Genomic DNA, 23,318 nt, shown 5'->3' with positions numbered 1-23,318 from the left:
CCCAGGACAGGAGCAGCAAGAACAGCTGTTTCAAGAGCAACCAGACCCAGGAAAAGTCACCTTTTGTTTTGTGAGTAAAGGTGCTAGAGGAAAACTGAGACTAGAAGCTCTACATAGTACTAAACCGATAGCCTCGTTTCCAAAACCTCCAGTCTTCCAAATGCTACTTTCTTAACCAACATTCGCTAGGGTTTCTGAATTTTAGCTAATTAAATCAGAGCAGATTTAGCAGAGGGGCTTCCTTTAATGAAGATGTTTCAGCTGAGTCTGAAAAATGTGGAAAAAGTGCATTCTGTAGCCAGCAATACTTTGCACGTGCTTCTTCTGCATCCCTAGCATTAGCCGATTGTTTTTCTTGGAGGGATCTTTAATATTCTCTGGAAACAACAGAGAAAAATGAGTTTAGCGTTGTCATCCTGCGCTGATTCTGAGTTATGGGAGTGCAAAACTTCCACGTGGATCCTGCAGGGAAAGAGCTGGGCTTTTCTTCCCTTCCCTTTCTGCCATAATTGAACTGAATTAATTTTGCTCAAACTTTCCAAGAAACTCAAACTGAGATTTTTCCAGACTCTGGATATTTCCTACCAAAAGGAATTTGCCTCAAAAAGGAGAAAGAAAAAAAGCGTGGGTTTAGGAGCACAAGGTGGCTGCAGCAGATAGGCTACCTGGGTAGGATCCTGCTTTGGCAAGGAGAAGCTTTGTAATTCAGAGGCTTCCCAGGAGGAGGACACAGGAGAGAGGGAATCAGGCCATGAATTGCTACTACTGCTGCTCCTGCTGCCAAAAAGGGGAGGGCAGTCCTGGCAGTCTGCTGTGCACTCCCGTTCCCACTGCGCTGCCAAGGACACAGCTTGCGCTGGCCTTTGAGCTGCCATGTGCGCCAGGGCCCCCCGTGCCTCGCTTCGCCGGCGTTCCTGGCCAGCTCTGCTATCACCGCTGTGCTCGTGCCATTAGCACGTGCAGCAACTGAGAACGAACGTTTGGAGACTGTGGTTCAGTCTGGAGCAGCCTTTTGTGTCTCAATTTTCCACCTTTTATCCCAGATGTGTTCCCCCACCCTTTCTTCCAGGACATCTCCCCTATGATCTGATGCCCTATGTTTTTTGAGCTCTGCTGTGGCTTCATAATTTTTTCCATAGAGGTTAGTTGGGGTAAAACTACACTTCAAAGATCTACTGTAGTTAGCTTGCCTGCCCTATCATAGCAGGAAACTATGTGGTAACGGAGCCATGCATGCAAATACTGCAATATTTTAAAATGATGTTCCACATATTGCAGCCTATCTGCTATTGTATTTTGGGAGGTGGTAGAAATTTGCTGCATTATTTATTCAAGTATGGGAGCCCTGCAGTTAGAATGATAAGAAATGAATTTAGCAGTTCTAATCTCTTCTTCCCTCTTCTTCTTTTCCCAGTTGAACTGTTCTCCACTTCCGATGTGCTGTGTTATATTTCTAAAAAGGCCTGTAACCAGGTTCTGAGATTTTTTTTTTTTTTTAGTTTCTGACGAGTCAGGACCTTGTTCTAACTCAAGGCCATTTTAACATTTTTCAAAAAAACACTGTTAAAACAGAATAAATAATTAATCAGCCAGATTGTTCAGTCTGAGACTTTTAAAATGAAGAGTCTTAAATTCCCTGCAGATCTTTTTCAACCTATAGAAAACTGCCAGTTTAACTTAGTAGTGATTCAGCCTGCTTGCTTTTTCTAAAGACATCTGGTATATCATTACTTGATAGCATTTTACTAGCTTAGAATAATGTTTCATAACCCTTTAACTGCCTCCTATATACTGAGTGAAGTGAGATGTCCTATAGCTGTTATTAGATCATCTGCTCGTATATGTAGTTAGTTGTTAATATGGAAGTCTTTTTTTAAAAAAAACAACAAAAAACCCACTAAGATTTCCTGTATCATAGATATGGACAACTTAGGTTTCATAATACTTTGAAGTTCAGTTTCTGGAGCTTAACACAAACATCTTTTATCTCTAAATATCAAAGAACTGACAGAAATGAAATATGAAGCCTTTCTTCCCACCTCCAGTATATGGCAATGTGGATCCCAGTGATACTACCTGTGTGATATTTGCTCACAAAATCAGGTATTTCTGGAATAATCATGTAAATAACTATTTGAATTACATTACCTGGTTATTTACATCATCACTTCAACATTATGAAATGTTCTGCATAGAAAGTAAAAGGCTAAGAGAATGATTTATTAGATGTCTTTGAATGAGGCAAGTAGACTGATGTGACAGTGAGGTCGAGCAGGCCTGTTTGTGGGCTGGGCAAGATGGCCTCAGCTTGGCTTCAGTTCCTTTTCTTCTTGGAGGGAGCAAGATGGAGCCTTTTCTTGCATTCTTTTCTTTGCTTCTATAGACTTTCACATAGCTATGTTTTTTTTTTTTTTTTTTTTTTTTTTTGGGGGGGGGGGTCTTTTCCTCCACCAATTTTATGAGTAAATCTAAGTCTCTCTAAAAAAGCAAAGAAAAAAAAAATCTATTGACCTTCAAACCCTTATTTCATCCCTTTTTCTTTATCCTCATTCACTTCTGTCTACAAGTGTCTGTAAAGTGCTTCTATCAACACTGAGGTATATAAATGATTTGTGAGTTTTGAATACCTTTTTCATGGTGTTTGGAACAAACTCTAGACATCTTTGATTTAAACCATCCTTCTGTTGCAAGGGCATGACATCATTAGCTGTCTATATGCTGATTTTATGTAGAAAACCATGTTAGTGCCTGCATTGGCAGAATAGGATGCAGCCCTATTTTTTAATATTGACATCTACAATATACAGGAAAATGTAATAAATTATTTTTCTGTCTCCTCGGCAAATCCAACCCTTTCTTTGAATGAGTAGCTTTGATGGGAGCACAGAGAGCTGCAGTGCAACCTGTGTTCTTCTGCTAGAGCCACACTATTCATTCTCTCTTGAGCATCCATTGCCATCCACAGACGGCTGCTCTCTTTCATGGATAGCTTGTTCATCTTCATATGTTGCTGTCTCTTCCCTGAACTCTTTTTGGACCCTTTCAAAGAAGAAATGTCCTTGTTGACACATCTAACATGGCCTGAAAAAAATGGAATTACTTCTAATCTGTAATCAGTCCAGATCTCAGAGCGTGGCCTTGAAATCATACAGCCTATCTAGATGCAAACTATTGTAACTGACATTTTGGAAGCTGATTGGTGAGGTGACTCAGATATGATCTGCTCTAAACATGAACAAGACAAATAATAACATGCTGATACAGAGCTGGAAAGCATCCATCTTGTCAAACTAGACTTGGCGAGGCCCACAGGTTCTGCTCCTTTGGCAGACTTTGGTACTGTGTATCCTCAAACACTGAGAATCATCAGAAAATTTGGTTGAAAGGGGGCCTCTGGAGGCCTTCTAGTCCAACCTCTTTCTGAAAGCAGGGCCAAGTTTAAAGTTACATGGGGTTGCTCAGGACTTTGCCCAGTCAAGTTTTGAAATTCATCCAGGGATTGAGTATATGTTAGCTCTCTGAACAACATTATCCAGTGCTTAGCTGGTCTTACTGTGGAGAATTCTAGGGGTATTTTTTCCTCCTCCCCCCCCCCATGCATCCCAAAGAAATTTCCCTTGCTGCAGCAGTGACCATTTGCTATGACCTTTTACTGTGCACCTTTGAGAAGAATCTTCCTCTGTCTTCTCTATAGCCCCCTTTTAGATAATGGAAGTGGAATTACATTTCCCCCTTCACCTTCTTGTCTCCAGGCTAAACAAACCTAGGTCTCCCAGTCCCTTCTCCAAAGGTCATTTGCATCAGATCCCTAATGTGTACTTTTTATTCATCTATTTCAGTGACCTTGTAATAACCTTGCTTACTGACTTCCTGCACTATTGCACCTGTTTTCTCCTGCTAGGTGATACTGGAGGGCTGCTGTGTAACTGCTTTCCGTTCTGAGACCACTTCCCTGCACAGGCCCTCAACAATATCTTATTCTGACTCATGAGGCCTTCATCTGAGCCTCTTTCTGAAAGCTGACTTCTTTAGCTCGCTCTGAAGACAGCACTGGTCTCCTAACGATCTAGATTCGAGGCTTAGGTGGAGAGTTCTCTGTTTCCATCTTTATGACTGGGTGTAACTCCCTTGGCATGGAGAATGGATAGAGCCTGGTAGAGCACCCAGGTCTCGCTGTGACTTGAGTGCTTACAGGGTGCAGGCAGGGCACGCCAGAAGGTGTTTGGACCCTATCTCAGCTCTGAAGGATCTACCAAGATTATGATCACCAAGCAGCAGAAACATCATGTTTCATGACTGTAGACTGAGACAATGGGTCTGTGCAAGAAAATGGCATAGACTATAGCAGGCAGGGAATAACAAGGCCATTTCATTTGACAGAATAAATCACAAAAAAATGGAGATGCCTTTGCTTAGCAGATCACACTGAGCAGCTTGTGATAAGAATTGTTAATGGCTGTGAGACTGGGGCACAATGCATAGCTTTTTTGAGCTTACAATACTCAGAAGAGTCAATATAAATATCAGGGCCTCAGAAAGTGACAAATCATCCATCAGAATGAAGGAATTTTATATTTTTTTTTTCTTGCCATCTAGTAAAACAGTAAGATTGCATTGTTTATAATCAGGTACTATGAAAAATAAGTCCTGGGGATTTTCACTGCCTCCCCTTTAGTCATTGTATGCTGTCATATCACATAGTACGAGCACAACTTATTGGATCACTCATTCAGATCCATGGTACATTCACCTTTGGTGGAGTGATGATTAAAATTACTGTAAATCATTTAAAAAGCCTTGCATATGAAGTAGAACCTCCCCTGGTTTCTCACTGTATGAATACTGACACCACAGCATAGAAAGCCCTGAGGCATAATGAATTCTGCTTTTACATGTCAGCTAATTCATGCCACATTTGGTAGAGATGGAATAGATGACGCTTTGGATGCCCTGGAAAAGTCACGCCAAACAAATATGAATTAAGGAACTTGCAATGCTCTTTTAGGCTTCCCTTTTCTTCCTTCATTCTCTTACCAAATTTATTTCTTACTTTTTCTATAGCAGGTTAGTCACTGAAAGAGATATCTGTTGCTGCTTGCATATTGTTATGTTTCATATAGCGAAACCCACACTACTATCCTCAAGGAAAGCAGCATAAAGATGAAAGCATATAGGTGAGTGTTCATCTGCTAGAAATATTTTAGGTGTTAAAATAATTCAGTAACTGTGATCTGTTGAAAGTAACTTGAAACTTGTTGGAATTGCATTAAAAAGTCCACTGCTTGCTTTGGTGCAATGTGTCCAATTAAAACAGAAAACAGGATGAAGAGAATGTAGCATGGAACTAGCAAGTCTAATAGAAACAGGCAAATGCCAAGACTTTTTCTTTGATGACTGTTCAGCTAGTTGTTTCCCATCAGTATACGTTTCAGCTTCTTTGAACCGTGGGATGTTTTTGTCTGTGCTTGCCATGTCAAATATATTTTGGTTCAGATCAGTCAACATAATACCTAGAATGTCAATTCACAGATACAGCTCTTCTATCTGTGGCTTTTGCATTCATACATGCAACAGTATTATAAAGCTGCAAGGTTGTCAGTATTTCTATTATAAATGTAATTTACCACTTTTCCATAAAACCTATCTCCAAGCTGCAGTGTATCATACAGCTGGTCTGAATCACAAGAAGATGAATTCGCTCACTGAGATACCTACAGAAAAAACATGTCCTTAAATATAATAACAATACTACCTTTCATCTGTTAGAAAATAATAAAACCCGGGGGGACGTAACAGAGGAGAAATGAAGTCTGTGCAGCACCTGCTGTGCTTGTTGGTGTGTCCCAACCTCTTCCTGCTCACTGTGTTAGTATCCTGGGCTTGTTTGTAGGCCCTGCTCTCTTTTTTGCCCTCTTTTCATTGGAGGATTCGGTGATAAAATATTTCTAAATTATCTGACAATTATCAATTGTCATTGTAATTAAAATTGTAATTACAATCATCAAGCCTCATAGGCTCCTCCTGGGGCTTGATCTTTTATTCTTATTTCCAGCCTCTCTCATGCCACACCATGCCACATTTTTAGGGCAGTGTCTACTTCTTTCTGACTTGAAAATATCAAGCATCAGACTCCGTTAGTTGCGAGATCTGGGAGTGAGTGTCAGGTTGACCTAACCCCTCTGGAAGATGTTTAGGGGCAGTCGGAAGAGGCTCAATCCCCAGTCTAGCACCATGGCCTCTCCTGATTTATGAATCGATCTTTGCCAGGACCTTCCTCCTTCTACAGGACAGCAGTGATCTGAGATCCAGGGATCTTGAAATCAAGGGAAATCTCCTAATCAGACTCCTGGAAGTAACTCTCTGAGTTCAGGAAATATTTAGTTCAGTATTTTGTTTCCTCATTCAGCTTTTAGCAGGAATCTATTAGCAATTATTAAAACAGAGTATTGGAAAAAAATGCTTAGTTTTAGATGTACTAAAATATTTAGTAAAAATGAGAGATCACTGTGAAGAGCTGAAGAAGGATGTCACTATATGAAGTCACAGGGGATAGTGGATATACATCAGAGTCAATAAAGCCAGAGTAATGAGGAGAACGTCCCTAAAAGAACATAAAATTACAGGCTCCAAATGAGCCACTGTCTCTCATGAAATATATCCTGGAGTTATAGCAGATCATTTAATGAAAATGTTGGATGTGTGCCCTAGGAAAAGCTATTGGAATGTCAGGAATTATTAGGAGAAGAATAGGGGACCAACCAGGAAATATTTGCTATTACACAAATTATCAGCACCTGGAAAAGCAGTGAAAAGGACAGCAAGGATATCTAAGGTGCAGAAAGAAAAAGGGACAAAATGCATATACTAAGAAGTTACCCAGCAATATAGAAAGATTCAAGACCTTTCAATATATAAGGCTTGTCAAAGCATCCAGGTCTCTTAGACGTTCATGTGGCAGGAATGGTTAAGAGTTGCATTCCTTACTAATTCTGCGTGTATATTTGTTGCACCGGTTTTTCTTGGATTGTCAGGGTCAGACTCATTTGATGAGATGTGGGTGCTTACGGTCTGACAGCTGCAACCGGTGAATGGAAATTGGCAGTGTTGTTAGGGAACAATTCACCTCGTTCTAAAGCAGATATCTAAGAACAGCAGCTAAATTGCGCCTGAAAGGAGCTCTTCTCTCCTCATTGGCTGTGGAAGATTTCAGTGTCTAGAGTCTAGCGCAGATTTCTAATCTTAGATGAGACAACTCGTATCAGTAATGCTCATACTTCTGCCATCAGTCAGAGTGGATTGCTCTAGTACACTTGGCTGCAATTCATCTTTGGATGAGATTTGTTTGCCCTTAACCTATGGGCATTAAACTAAAATATCTATGCTATTTGTGTTAGGTTCAGTACTGCCAGCAGAGAAACAAGCATTTCTAGAGGACAAGTTAGCTCATCCTGAAATAAGCTTTGAAGATGCTTTGTTTCAGAAGCCTAAGTTAGGTGAGATAAATAAATGTAAATTAAAGAGAAATAAGGAAATGTTTGGTGCTTTAAGCTTGGGACATGAAATGGGAATTCTTTAGTATTCAGTTCACAGTTCCACACAAAGCCAGAGTTTATTTGCTAATTGTTTGTTTACTAATTAGGACTTTCATAATCTGATATCACATCTCTGCTTTTAAGAGTATGGTATTTGAAGTGAAGCCTGATATTTATACAGCTTCAATTTCTACATCAAGTTATCGGAAGGCTACAGAGAGTCCAAAATTGGTTTGTTTTCTAAGTCTTCCATGGCCCTGTTATGCCTAGGGCTTTTCTTGCTCCCTGAACATGTTCTGTAGCACGTATTCTGGGTAGATGCAGGCTGAGAGTGCAATTATCCTACATACTTGTGGTCTGGCCTAGTATTATCCATCACAATACTGTCATGTGTTGAGCCTTGGCAACATACATAAAAAGCTATTTTTTTTTAATGTGATATAACCAATGTTTTGGGTAGCTTTCTTGTAGCATTAAGGAAAAAGGCCAATACTTGCAGCACACCAGTTCCCAGAAGTTTGTTTATATTATAGGGTGGATTGCCTAGTTACAGGCAAGTAGTTTGAACTGCATATTCTTTACAGGTACTTTTTAATTATGCAAAAAACAATTGATTGAAGTAAACAGCCTGCAAAATATCTGTACAGTCTTCCTTCCTAGCACAGTGGTACAAAATAATAGCCTGGTCTAGTCCATTCACCTGGTTTCAGCTTCCCGTTCCAGTTCTCAGACAAGACACTGAAGTCAAGATCCACTTGCAACTTCAGCTACCTGGTGTCAGCCATAGCATCCCACATTCAGACTCTCATTTCCCTCATGAAATGTAGGAGTGTGTTCCCATCTGTTTTGCTAAGTACTGCTATTTTCAATTGTCACTCCTTTAAACTGCTGCTTTTTAAATTGCTTCAGTCCTGCAGCAGATTGTTTGCTCGCAAACAGTGCTGTATGAGACACCTGTTCCACATTTGGTTTTCTTCCCCAGGCTGTGACTCCCTTGCTTGATTCTCTTTCAGACAAACATGCCGTGGTGCTTGGAGATTATTTGATTTCCGCACTTAAAAGTGCTTCTATAAAATTATAATGGTGACCTGCTGTTTGCCTGTAAGATAATGCTTTTCTCAGCTGCTTATGCTGAGCACATTGCCTGTGTAGTCCAAAAAGTCGTATCCAGCAGAGTGCAAAGAAGCAGACACTCACAATGCTGAGCAGTGATACTTGTTATATCCCAGAAATCACTACCAGAGAAAAAAAATTAAATGGATAAGATTCAAGTAAAACAGCTGAAGATTAAAGGGGGGAAAAAAAGAAGTTAATAAAGAGGACTGAGCATAACAAAATACTAGGGTTCATGAACAGTTGATTAAAACTTATTTGCCACATTTTTATATACTCTAATTGTAGAATTGGGATATTTCTCACTGATTCAAAGATCGAAATTACGTACATATGAAATCATGATGTCTATATCAGAAGAAAGATACAGGTCACAGTGTTTAGTATTGTACTAACCTTACTAGTCACCTGCAAAAGTTATCTTGTATCTCTCAAGGAGTTAAAAACTCTGCAGAGCTGTTTCCCTAAAGTTCCTAAAGTCTGTATCCATCATCATTTTTTTGTTGTGTATTATTGTTGAGGTCCTTCTAACCTTATCTATAGTTAGCCACATTTAAGCTAGCCGCTTTAGACTACAGACCGTGGGTGCTCTCCCAAAGATCCCAATTCCTAGATACTTATTTTGTGGATATGATTAATTGTTCTTTAGAGCAACACATCTTTCTCTGTCGCTAGAAGCAGCTTGGATAGTTGCTACAGTCTAGACACCAAAATTCTGGGTAGCTGAAGTTAAATAGGTGAATCCAACCCTGTGTAGCTAAATTACTTTATTCACTAGATTTGTATGCTGCTAGAGACTCCTCTCATCAGGCATGACATCAGCCTTTTCCGGAGTCTGTCGTAGTAGTGACTACCTTGGGACCTTTCCTTTCAGTGAAGTCATTTTTGCACCTAACCAGATGCTGCTGAGGTCTCTGTGGGAGAGAGAGGTATGGTGGTTCTAAGTTTTTTATGCTTTGCTTATGATCACTGTAAAAACTAGGTAGAGTTTGCAGGGCTTCTGAGAAATGGGCATGGATATTTTAGTTCTTTCATACCTCTAAGTCTGTAAACATGGAGAGCATCTCCCCAGGAACTTCTGGGCTGAAAACGTCCACTCAGTCTCCTTGTTAGATTGATTCTTATGGCTCTAGAGTGTATCTTATTTCACAGCCTACTCTGATCTCCTTCTAACTATCAAAGTCCTCTGGTAGCTGGCTGTTACTGCTTGGGGATGGGTATCTTTACCTTTCCTCTTGTGCTCTAGTAGGTCATGTGGTGGCTGTTTCTCCTCCTACTTTCTTAAAAGCAAATATGGAGAGTTTGCCTGTGGGACAGAAGGTAACCACCCAGCTTCCCCCAACAGTAGTTCTGCTCCTAGCCTTTGAGAAGAAAACTTGAAGAAGATACTACCTTTCCAGATCTTGTATGGAGTAGATATATTGCATTCTCAAACTTAGCCTTTTAAAAGAATTGTTTTGAGCTGTAGGTGAAATGTACATCAAAGCAGGGAGATCTGCATGTGAAAAAACAGATGACACTGTAGTATAAAGAGTAACAGTGCAGTGTAAGTGCTTTGCAGTTCTGATTTGCCATGAAGAGTAGTAAATTCTAGTGAATTATCATTTGTTTTCTGAGCTAATCACCCAGACTACTAAATGACCTCCTAGCAGGCAGGGCGCTTCTTCAGGACGTGATCATGCAGAGGATGTGATCAGGATGTATCATTGCAGAGGAACCCTTGAAGCATCCTGAGTTTTGGGGCTCTGTTTTCAGGAAAGCTGGTAATTTTGCCCTTTGATGGTATGCTTTTTGTATGTGCTTTTAAGGATTTGCTAAGCCATTGGAGTAGTCTTTAGCAATATACTTCTCCTAGTGGCATTGCATAGATTTCAATAAGTGCCTCCTAGGAGTGTGAACTGAGGCTAACTTGACTTTGTGGTTTGTGGTGGAATTTTGGAAAACTTGATTCGGAAATGTCTGGCAAGCTACATGGATTTATTGAAATGATTTTTCTTCCCCCACCTACAGACCCTAATATGGTTAATGCAGGAGACATGAATGGTTCTGGCAACCTGATGGATTTTTTGGATGAGCCTTTCCCTGACGTTGGGACTTACGAAGATTTCCACACCATTGACTGGCTGCGAGAGAAATCACGTGACACTGACAGGCACAGAAAGGTAAAAGGGACAGGCTTTAAAGCGTCACAGCCCCTGAGTTACAGTCATCCTAACGGGAAAAACAAGCAAGTTTCCAGAATTATTGCTTCCTAATTGCTTGTATAATTTGAGTAGGATTTATGAAAAATGTATGTGGTATGTCTTGAGTTTGTCGATCTGAAAACGCTTCCTGTTACTTAATCAGAATGAACAAGAGCATCTCTAAATGTGATTGGGATTGGAGAGAGTAGGGAGCTGAGGAACTGTGTATACCCTGTCCAGTAAGTGAAACAGTTTTTGTTGTAAACATGGTATAGTGAAACTGTGTCAGCTTGAATCAGCAACATGCATATGTGTGCGTGCATATATATATATATATATATGTGTGTGTGTGTGTATATGTATATGATATATATAAAAATATATATTATTTCAGATTACAAGCAAAAGTAAGGAATCCATATGGGAATTCATCAAGAGTTTGCTGGACGCTTGGTCAGGATGGGTTGTAATGCTTCTCATAGGACTACTGGCAGGTAAGTGCGAGTTAGAGTTGTATCCAGAACCATGTCACCCAGATTTGCTGCAGTGCCATCTGCTTCTGATTTTCCTTCATTGTCTGTATGCTGATGTTTCAAGCTAAAAGACAGTTATGCATCCATGCAGTTATAGTATTTAATGAAAATAATACTCACTTGCCAAGCCTTCTGCTTAGTGCTGACCTAGAAAAAGTTATTCACAAATAAGGGGATTTTCTATTGCTTTTGGAAATATGCATCTGAATGCTTTACCTGTGATGGACTGATTTGACTTTCCCAACCTTTGAGTCACACCAGTAAATTTTATTTGTTAGGGTTTTTAACTTGTTTTCAGTTAATTTAATTCTGTAAGTACATAGTATGATGTGCAGAAAGAGAATGATGGTTGTGTATGATCAAAGGGAAGCTTTGTAAACCACTAGATTCACTGGGTTATTTTCTCTATATATACAGGAAGGGAAAATACACTTTCATACTTAGTTCCAAATCTGCTCCCAAGCCAGACAGACATTACATATTTAACTACCTGCACAAACTCAGATGGCAAATTCATTAATTTCCTGAGTTTCTCCTGTCTCCAACTCAGTTTAGCACATCTTCCAACTTGGAAAACTGCACTTCTATTACCGAGTTGAAACAGCTGCTGTTAGTGTTTTTTATGCTTTTTCATTCATATCAGGGTGCTCTTGTATCAGGCTGCTTGGTAACAGCTTGATGCAAAATTTCACACAGTTTCCAGCCAGGTCCGGTGTGAATTTCTTGCCTACCAATGATCAAGTTAATATGTTTATTATAGCTATTTAAAAGTTTGAGAATTACTGGGGAAGTTCTTAGGAAATCATTATTGCTGAAGTGACATTCTGGCATATTTTGATGAACTATGTTTTTTTGTGATTTATTTTGTGGTTTGATGGTTTAGTAAGACTTTTGACACTGTCTCCCACAACATCCTCACAGCCCTGTAGACTTTTGCTTCCTGCTATTGGAAATAACATCTGTGATCTATGCCTCCAGCATTTCTGGGGCAGGGCAAAGATGGAGATTCACCGTCTCAGCCTCACCCGTTTGAACTGGAGATTATTGATGAGTGGTTGTATGTAGGTTGAAGGCAGAATGTAGGTAGACCAGACATGAACAAAGGAGGAGATGAGGTTTGTAATGCAGTCGAGAGGTACTTCACACCATTTCCCTCTCTGCTTGGAGTATTGTCTGCTTGGAGAAGATGGATTGCCAGGAGGACGCTTATATGACTAAACAGGGCCAGCTCTGCAGCAGCCTTGCTCCTCCACAGTTCCTCTTTTGCTATTCGAGTAGAAGCTGCTACCTGCACTGAGGTCCTGCTGCTGGAGGTCCGCATGGCCCTGTTTAGTCATTCTGGCAGCCCATCTTCTCTAAGTAGGCAATACTGTTTTGGGGAGCAGCCTGGCTCATGTGCACAGCAACAGAGCAAGCTCTTGGGAGCTTAATATCAGGTAGCTATTTGCTACCTCTGAGTCCAGACACTGCTGAAGGTGAGGAAAGGGGACAGCAAGGTCTGGAAGAGGAGAAGAAAGCAGCAGCAGTAGTATCCAGGGTATGAGGAGCATGCAGCTGCTGCTGTCCCTTGCTTGGGGTGAAGGCTCAGGTGGGACTTCTGGGGAGGCAGAAGAACAGAGGAAGAAAGGTGTGCGGCAGGTTCCTAAAAGCTCTTGGAAAAGTTACTCAGGTCAATGAGTTTAAAATCACCTAGAAACCTCTGCCTTACCAATATAGTTAACTCTATCTTTCAGAATTTGCAGCACTTTAGAAGGACGTACTTCTGCAGTCACGATAGACTGATGGGACCAAAAGGAGAAACCCTGGTCCTTCAGTGCCCCAGCCATGAGACCACATTGCCTTGTGCATGTATATTTGAACAGGACTTGGACCTGGGAACTGATCTGGTGAAAAAAATGAGTTTTCACCACATTAGTTTTCAACTGTATCAGTGGAGTTGTTCACCACAGGGCTGTACAAGTGTTGGTGCTAGGAAAACATTGCTGAAGGGAAGGCACTGAGAGACAGGGAAGGATGGGACCACCCTTTGGCAGTAGCCATCGCTCATGGCATTTTTAAAGTGTCAGTGGAACAGTATCCTTCGTTCAAGCCCTAGAAAAGCCTAGGTAGGAGAAGAACCTCTAGAGGATGTTTGGTCTGGCCTCCAGCTCACAGCAGCGACAGCTTTGAAGTTAGAGCATGCATAAATATTTTGAGAACATAACAGCAACTGTTTTGGATCAGACCAAAGTTTTACATAACTTTGTGCAGAGAAACTGCCCAAGTATATTAGTAGAGCACCTCACCACCACAACAATCCAACCTAGTTAGCTCCAACAGCTGAGCTTGCTGTTCTACAACCATGCACCTACTGGGTCTCAAACCCTCAGATGCTATGCAGATGGCTTATGACCATGGCACATGATTGACAAAGCACTAAGAAACTTCTTGAAATGAGGCCTTGGGAGACAGATCTTGCTCTTTTGGAAGAGGAGAAGGAACAGTAACATCCAGGAATGCTGCTTGGTGCAGAGATTAGGGGCAAATGGCTCAAGAGATGTTCAAGAGGAAAAGGATATTGAGTACTATCTGGGGCCTGTGTCAGTCAGACATTTTTCATGTTTTTTAGAGAAACACTGAGCGATGTATGAGGAAATGGGCCTAAACATTTTAGGGGTAAGTGCCAGTAAGCCCAATGCTTAGGCACTTGTTTTTAATGAATTCTATGTTTTGCTTTGGCCATCCTCCTGCTTGCAATGCAGTGGTCATCCCCTAACCTAAATATCTAACCCAACTAACCAGCTGAAGATAGGTGCTGCTTATAGAAGATAGCAAAAGACTCTATATTTTCTAAAACTATGTAACAAACAATGTACTGGAACTGGACATGTAAAAATCTCCCTTGTATTTCATTCCCATGCCACTTGAATGATACATTTTTTGGCACAAGTGCCTACAAAAAACCCATGTTTTTCAAAACAAAGTTTTAATATTCTTGTTAGAGGGTTTTGAAGGATATGTGTTTGGCAATCATCAACCAAGGAAAGAAAGAGAGGGGAAAGACTAATATCAAAAAAGGGGACTTCATTATTTCCTGGCTTTGGAGTGCTTCGTTATTTTGTATTATTCTGGGAGGGAGAAAGTTCAGCCCTTCTAAAGGAGAGGTATGGAGAGCCCTTCTATTATGTTGAGAGGTGCAGTGACATGCCTACACAGCCATGGTTAGCACAAAAAAAACTAAAGGCTTGACTTTCTGACATACCGAGCAGTCTACAACTTCCATTGATTTGGCTTAAAGCTGTTAACTTGTAAAAATTTCTCAGAACATGTAAAAATTTCAGTCTTGATCTCTTGGCTTATGAAGCAATATCTACTGCACCATAACTCTGCAAGTGCTGGCTTTCTCCTCTCATGATTTTATTTTTTGTAAAGCATGTATAATAAACTGCACGTAGTACTTTCCTCTTTATGTAGATCCCCAAAGCATTTGGCAAAAAGGATTAGATCAGTAGCATACTTACTTAAACACATTTCCTTAGAGGTGCTGCAGTAGATGTGAACCTGTTACATTAGAGAATTGAATTTTGTCCCTCAATCTGTTACTCACTTTACGGCAGGTCACTTTATCAGGAAAAAATATTCAATAGCCTGCCTTCCTTTGCACCCTCTGCTAAATAGCATTAATACTGAATAGTCTGATGTGAGTTTTGAAGCCTGGAGTACTACAGAGAATGACAAATGTCCATCAACAAGTGCAAGACACACAGCATTTTGTGCTTGTGTCCAAGGGCTGAAGCTCCTTTGTGCTATTTCCTGAAACTTTCAGAAAATCTAAGGAGGCAGAGAATTCAGAGTTCATCACAAAACTCACAAAACTACACGTGATGACATAACTAACAACAGTGATTTATCTGAGGATACAGTTTATTGCTTCCACAGAAACTTGTGAAACTGGAGAGAAGGGTAAGCAAGAGAAAGCCAAGGTCTTTATGAGAAAAATCCTTGGTGCAGATAACAGAGCTCCATGCTGTAGCCTTTTTTGTGCTCTTATCTGGTAAATCTGTGTAGTTCTTCAGACTGTTCCTGTAGGACATAAAACTCTTCATTGCTACCACAGTCATATTGCTAGTCTCAGTGTGGTGACAAGTATCCTTCCTAAAGGCACGACAAGATGAAGCCTTGTGTACATTCGATTCTTTTTTTTTTTTTGTTTCCATGCTGAAATAGAAAGGTCACACATGGCTGAATTACCTGAAATATTTATTTTCTTCTTTCACAGAAATGAAAAGCAGAAAACTTTTGTCTCAGAACAAACTAGCTCTTGAATCCACCTCTGTGCGCTAGCAGTTAGGGGTAAGGGGAGCAACCCTGCCTTTCCTTCATTGGGTTTGTGGCAGGTGATGCAAAAGTAAACTTTTGGAAAAGTAAACATGAACAGTTCTGCCTTTTCTCAAACCGTAACATTTTTCTCCTGATGAAAGGAATTGATGAATTCTGCTCGAATCTGTGAAAGGTTTCTTGAAATTTTATTGCTTATTGAATAAATGATTAACCATAAAAATATTGCTGACTTTATCTATGAAACAGTTTCAGACTTCACATTTTGTGAGAGGGGTTTTTATAATATTACTATTATTTTTTTATCACTTAGTTGTTTAATGCTTTCCAGTAACTAAATACATAGGGACTCACAAGCAGATAAGCAAGCATGTCATTTCTGTGTTCTGACTTCTTCCATCCTCTGCATTCACACTGGTATTGCATAAGGGGACACATCTGTTTTACAGTGCTGGTAATGTGGGATGGACTCGCAATATAAATTTTATGCTTTTCTGTCAACCGCTGGATGTCACTGTTGCTCTATGTAATTCCTAGGAAAAACTGCTTATGAAATAAAGTGCAAACCTTACAAAGAGGGGATTTGAAGAATAGTTTTATTCTGCATGTAGCATTGGTCTGGTTCCTTTAAGTTCATAAGTCCAAATTTGGCCTCCTTACTGTTTCTGAAATCAATCTTTTTCAAGGTCGTTGTGCTGGGGCCAGAGTAACTATAGGAAAGTACACGTCTTCTTCTTGCCCACTCCCTAAACACACCACATGGTTTCAGCCCTGCAGCCTACTATTGTATACAGAGACCCTGAGTGAAGTCCCACTAATATTGCTCTAATGGTGCACCTAGCTGGAATAGACTGCAGGATCAGGCCCTACATTACTAATGTCTTTGGAGCCAGTTCTCCAGATGGTGTATTTTTGCTTTTATTACAACTAGATGTATTCTCCCTGTGATTTTGTAATTCCTGCTAATTTTTATGTCATATTTTTTTTCATGCATTTCTTTTTCCAGGCACATTGGCTGGAGTGATAGATTTAGCTGTGGATTGGATGACAGACCTGAAGGAGGGTGTCTGCTTATCTGCATTCTGGTACAGCCACGAGCAGTGCTGCTGGACGTCTAATGAAACTACATTTGATGACAGGGACAAATGTCCCCAGTGGCAGAAATGGTCTGAACTTCTTGTAAACCAGTCTGAGGTACGGGAGACCTGATTAGGCTGGAGTCTCAGCAGGCTAGGGAATGCCCTTTTTTCATACCTTCTGATATTCCCTCCGGCGAGTTCCTCTGAAAGAGAAAGTAATAAACCGAGTGTGTTGTAAAAGAAATATTTCTGCAAGTAATATCTGCTTACCTTGGGATAGGTCCCCTTGTTTCAGTGTCACATGCAATGGAAATTGGAAAACTGTGTGAGATCTCTTTTTTATCACTTTTAAAACAAAGGAGTATTTCATAACACTCATAACATAACCACCGGAGGACCTTAGCTTCTATCCAAACTCTTATTCCAAACATAGTTTTCTTGGAGAAAAAAGATTGCCCCTGACAAATACATTTAGGAGGAAATTTTCAGGGCTGCAGACGTATTTTGTATTCAAGTGCTGTGAGAAATAGTGGGAACTGCATGTGAACTGCTTGTTATGCCCTTGAAATTAGTTTCTTTATCAGATAGCAAAATATTTGGCTAGCACCAAAAGCTGAGGCAATAATGGACTCACTGGGAGATGATCAAATTAAAATATTTGCAGGGGGAGAGGGGAAGAGAAGGGAGGGGAAAGAACTGATCTGAACTGATATGAAACTTATATTTAAAAAACTAGTTTCTATCCCCTTTTTTCAACTGTGGTAATTTTTAATACAAAGAATGCTACTTCAAAGCAAAATGTGCGGATGTTTTGTTCTGAAGACATCAAAGAAAGCCTTTCTATATTTTTAGCAGATGATTCTCTTATTAAAGATATGACAATCCATTTAATTTTTGACCTAAGTTATTCAATGTATTGAATAGCACTGAGCACTCCAAAACTCAATCTTTTGGGCAAAATTAGTGTGTTGAAAAAAATCTTGCATTTGTATAGGTGATTCAGATGAGGCAACTCTGAATATAGGTGGGAGGGATGTGGCGTTGGAGAGAACTGGCTTATCAGATCCTGAAGTGTGTGGTGGGATTTCTTTTTTTAGTATCTAGTAAAGCAGTTTGGTCCATAATTGGGGAAGAAAAGGTGTATTTAATGGGAAAAGGCATCTCTGACAAGGTGATATATCAGAATTCAAAAATGTGCAAGTAAATCAGAGAGATTGCCTCAGGTCTTCCTCAATTTGGAGGTGATCCTGCTGGAAAGTTTGCATGGACAGCTTCCTTGCTGTACAAATGTTTGTCATTTGTGCTTAGTTTAGTGCTGCTTTTAGTTTACAGTGGAAATAACACCAGATGAGAGTGTCTGTGAATATGTATGGCCCAATTTTCCATAATTGTAATTAACAGCAGTGAAAGTAATGCAGTGTTCACTGTTGTTGAATATTCCCACCATTTACTCTCAGGCACAAATCTCTTCTGTACAGTTGTTAGTTCCTAGCTCCAAACTTCCTTCTGCCAGAGGATCACCAGGTTTTTGTTGGTCTTCATAAACAGATGGTTGTCTCTTTGTAACACTGAAGAAATATTGTCCTGGTATAAAGTTGCAGGACTGGGGATGATGTTGTAATTTAAAGGAACCAAAAACATGAGAAAGGAGAAAAAGAGAGAATGTTACAATCGTTATGGGATTTGGAAATCCCGTGCATGTGTTCAACATGCTGTTACTCTGAAGTGCTGGAGTATATAAATGGAGCATATCTTTGAGAATATATATTGCTTTCACCTGCTACATGAACTCAGAATTCATGCCTATTGTATGCTGTAGGCTGCAAAAAAGTAGCATTTAGATGGACACCATGAAACTTTGCTCACTCTGTATTCAAACTGGACTTCTGACCCCCTAGTATATTGTCACAATGAAAAAAAAAAAAGTCATATGGAGTTAGTATTAGTTGCTCAAAACAAGTTGGCCTCTAAAAGCTGTGTGTTTCCAGCTGCAATGATCGATGGATACTGTAATATTAAAGTTACTGTTACACGGAAATCAGAATCAAAGACTAATACGCCACCAAAAACTATGAATACAAAACATAAAAATTCTGTTCTGTAGCAAAAGATTTACAATATGGGCAAGCTTTGCATGATCTCTGTACTTGTACAAAATCCTCTAGAAGTGATTAAAATACATTCTGTTTAGTTCAGTTTCTGGATAATTTTTCATTTTCTTTACAAATTGCCTCACTTTGTACTAGACATTTGAGTAACAGACCTATAAAACAGCAGTGCACAGAAGGACTAATTTAGAGCACATTTTAGGCAAAAAGTTCTTGGAGCAATTTCCCTAAAGGTACTCTGGTCAGACTTGTCTACTTTTCATGCATGACTATGACTCCTATCATAGCCAACTAAAGTTGACATTTTGAGGATTAAGATTTAGGCCAGTTCTTCTGTGCGATTTTGGCCATTTATGACTGTGATAATCTGCGTACATACGTTCTCCCTGAGAAGTTTAACATTTCCTATGGCATCTTTTGAAAATGATTTCATTCTAGTCCTCTTATAAAATGAGCCCAAAGTGGCATCTTGATATAAATTATTACGGTAAACATGATAGCACATCTGAAACATACAGGGCTATGTTTTCTTCCTTAATCACTGTTTTAGAGGGCAATAATATTGTTCATCCCTCTGGTCCTGAACTGCTTCCAAAGAGCAGGTGAATTTTATGATGAAGGAGAATTTCAAAGGTACAAATCCAGTGGGCTGCAGTGGGTGCATAAAAGCACTTCAGATGCCACCCACTTCAGGTACATCATAAACTGATTCTGTAGCCAATATTTGATGACCCCAAACTTCCCTATTCTGCAGATCCAGCTTGATTCTAACCTCGACTGCACCAGAGATGAGGATCCCATTTCTAGTTCCTCATGTCTATATAGGCAGACAGAGGACCATGTGTTCTTCATGGCTCCTGACACTGGATCCTGTGATGGGCTGGATTCCCAAGCTAGTGCTTTTTGATTTCCTATCACAAAGATGAAAATTGAAAGACTTAGAAGCCCTTCTGTACCTGAAGCCTGCTTTCTTCTTTAACAGCTTTGAATCTGTCAGGCTTGAGAGCCTTGAGGAGGGACATTGCTGCAGAGTCCACAGGAGGGAGTCTGCAACCTCTGAGATCCCAAATTGAGTCAGAGTAGAGCTCTCAAGCTTTATAGAATGGTAGTATAAGTGTGTGATGGATGGCATCCTGAAGCATGTATTTTATTTCAGTATCATGTATTTGTGAGGGTTGTTTTCAACAGTGTTCCATTCAATCTGCGTTAGACTGAAACCAAATTTGAAATATTGCTAGTTCTTACAAACTAAAATCCTAAGTTTTTCTCACTTGCTTGCTTCATCATTGTGGTTGCCAAGGTTAGTCCTTTGAGCTGTTAGCAGAAAAAGTCTTTGCAGGGTCATCTCTGCCTATGAATTTTATATGTCTCTGATTCCAGTGTACATACTTAAGACTTTTACTGATTCAGGGCCTTCAGAATAGCAATGAATGAGGAATAAGTCATTAGCTATAGTGAGTTACTACTACTTTTCCCAAAGGCTTTATTATTATTAATTATTAAAATTGCTGGGTTGGACCTGCAGAATGCCAGGTATCTGGAAAATGTAACAGTTAGAGTTGTCTCAAGAGATAACACTGAACTGGCCAAATAGCCCCTGTGGGGTCTGGCTAGATAGAGTGAAGTAGGTGTATATGTGATTGCAGTAACGAGCTGACACAGAGTTCATGTGACTTCTGAGATGTGAAAGAGTAGGAAGTTAAAAGAAACAATGTTAACTTGACTCAAGTGAATTTGGAATCAAATCTGCAGCTTTAGTTGAACAGTTTAGGACCAAATACTTGTAAGGGCATTGGTCTTCTTTGGAGCTAATTCAGGTTCACACTGATGAGAGAATTTTGCCTGGAGCACCATATCCAGAGTTTTCTCTAGAGGAAGAGTGAATATTGCCATAGCCGGTTTTAATTGAAAACACTAGGAGAAGAGATTCACAAGGAAATGAGACAGACAGTTTCAGCTGTAGCAACAAAGATCCATGGGTGTCAATCACTGTGAGTGTGGAATCTGTGACTGCTTAGTCTCAGGGAATTTGGGATAAGGTATTGCTCTTCTGCTGTTGTGAGTGAAGCTGGCTGATAGCAGAAGCAAGCACAGCAGGAACCTAAGGAATTGATCTTCTTCCGAATTCATTCATCAGGATAAGGGCAGTGGTTCTCTATCATCTTTTTCTTTGGATAGAGACCTGAAAAATAATGCTAGCAAGCATCCATGCTGTTAAAAGTTGATTTTTGCATGACTGTGAACAGGGAGACTTTTCAGCTCTAGGTTTTCAGTGACTGGGAATTGAATTTGGCCAGCTCTGTTAACTGAAGATATGATACAGTCGATTAATGCCTGTTTTCCTGCTTGATTTATCTTAATGTTGATATCCAGGCTTCTGTCCTGCAGAGCAAAGACAAGGGCCCTGATGTTCTTGAGCAGCTGGGTTTGCATCCTGTAGGAAGAGTTCACTTAGAGGTGAAGGATTCATACCAGTTCATGATCTGAGGTTTATCTTTTTTTTTATTTTGTAGTGTCATGTTGCTGAAGGAGATTATTGACAGCTTAAACTTCTTGTACCAATTTTATGCCTCTGACTGTGTTCTTTTTTGTCTGTCTAGATAGTGTTTTTGGCGTAAGATACATTTTGTTGAAACTCTTCTCAAAAATTATTCCTGTGAAGGAAGATGGTATTTTAATGCAGATTTTAACTATAATTTTGATTCATTATGGAGATAGACAGAGAACTTGAAGGTCACTACAGTCTACACTTTTGCTACAGCACTGCACAGTAAAGTGTGGCTGATGATCATTATCATTTCCATTCTGTCAGTAAAGCTAAGCTATTTAGCTTGAAGATATGTTTTATAGACTAGAACGCTTTTGTAATATCATGGCAAAAATGATGGAGATATGTTTGAGTGGGATTTGTCAAGCTATCAGGTTTTCAAATGATCTTCAAATCTATCATAGATAGTGTCATTTAGAAGATATATTTATGCTTTTACCCTTCCACTTTGAGAACTGAACTTGTGATTAATATATACAGAGATATAGTTTGAAAGGATTGCCAGTAGTGTGGAGAGCTCAACCTTGAATATCAGCCTTCAGAAAAAAAGATTTCAGGATTTCATCCCTTTTCACTTCTTGGCCATTATGATTAGCTAAGGGGATTACTAAACACAGCTAGCACCTCAGAGAAACCCAGCATGGGGTGAACACAGCATATTCCTTCATCGGATGCTTTTTTATTACCATTGTGTATATACCGTTATATCAGATTTGTTTGTTGTTTCAGAATTTTATATGGTTAACTTTTTTTTTAGTATTTGAAGAATGTTCTGTGTAAGGCAGTTGGATCTGTTGCAAACAAACTATATGGATTGGGTTAAATATATATTACATGGATAAGAAAGTTGTTGGAGTATATAAAATTGTTTGTTCTTCCTGAGCAAAAGCAGCAGCTAGCATGTAAATGAAAAGATTTGGCTCTATGCTATTGTGATCCCTAGCAGAAGCATGAGAGTCAGTAAACTGCATTTGTCTAACAATGTTTGTTACTGTTATTTTTCTAGGGTGCAAGTGCTTACATTCTAAACTATTTTCTATACATTATGTGGGCTCTATGTTTTGCTTTCCTGGCAGTCTCTCTGGTCAGAGTGTTTGCTCCCTATGCTTGTGGCTCTGGAATCCCAGAGGTGAGTTTCTCTTCATGGATGGATATCCAAAACTCAAACAAAACAAAGAAAATATTATTTGTGACCTTTTCCCACTCCAGGACTGTACTATAAAACAGAATGGGAACGAGTTGTCTGAAAACTGTCTTTCTGACTCATTTATCTTCATTCCTTTGTCTAATTTGTCTTCGTGGTATCCATATAAATTCTTCATAATAGAATATTTTCAAGTGTCAGTGTGACAGTTACTGTACCCACTCTTCATTGCTAGACTTTGAATTAAGTCTTTATGGACTCCAACATTATGTGGCTGACGCATCTACTCATTAAAAGGTTATACAGAAAATTTTGTGAATTAAATTACTTGACTCAGTTAAAAATGACAGACATATTTTAGGCTAAGATTTAAACAAAAAACAGAAACAGATGTAAAAAAAACAGAGAGGGAGGGCTACAAAGCTAAGATTACCCAAGCAACTGAAGATGTGAAATGCCCATCATTCCGTATACCTGAAAAGTGCATGGCTGTCCTGCTTCTGACTTGAACACAATGTCACACTGGCATGGCAGCATTATGGCAGCCAAAATCTCTACTTAATTTCTAATATTTTAAATATTGAGCCTCAGTGCATATTTAAACTGTTAAAATGAGGAACCTTCTAACGAAGGCAGCAGTTTTTGTAAGTTTTTATAATTAACTTTAAATATAGTTTTTGGAAAACAAGTTTCAGGTTTTTATGCTATTCAGTATCAGTTTTACCTGATACTTGCATGTATTTGCAATAAGTGTCTCTAGT

General features: G+C 39.5%; 1 protein-coding gene across 1 annotated transcript in view; it reads left to right on the top strand.

The window, feature by feature from the left end:
- Positions 1-23,318, top strand: part of CLCN4 (chloride voltage-gated channel 4) — a 45,382-nt gene that overhangs the window by 3,642 nt on the left and 18,422 nt on the right. Inside the window, exons 2-5 of the mRNA XM_062601208.1 lie at positions 10,656-10,807; positions 11,223-11,322; positions 16,685-16,872; positions 22,420-22,542. Of these exons, the coding sequence (XP_062457192.1) occupies positions 10,664-10,807; positions 11,223-11,322; positions 16,685-16,872; positions 22,420-22,542 (555 nt within the window). The 5' untranslated portion in view covers positions 10,656-10,663. The remainder of the gene's footprint in view (positions 1-10,655; positions 10,808-11,222; positions 11,323-16,684; positions 16,873-22,419; positions 22,543-23,318) is intronic.

This window comes from Rhea pennata, chromosome 1, assembly GCF_028389875.1.
Source record: "Rhea pennata isolate bPtePen1 chromosome 1, bPtePen1.pri, whole genome shotgun sequence".
Classification (NCBI taxonomy): domain Eukaryota; kingdom Metazoa; phylum Chordata; class Aves; order Rheiformes; family Rheidae; genus Rhea; species Rhea pennata.
The sequence above is the reverse complement of the archived record's forward strand: the minus strand, read 5'-3'. Positions and strand labels throughout refer to the sequence as shown.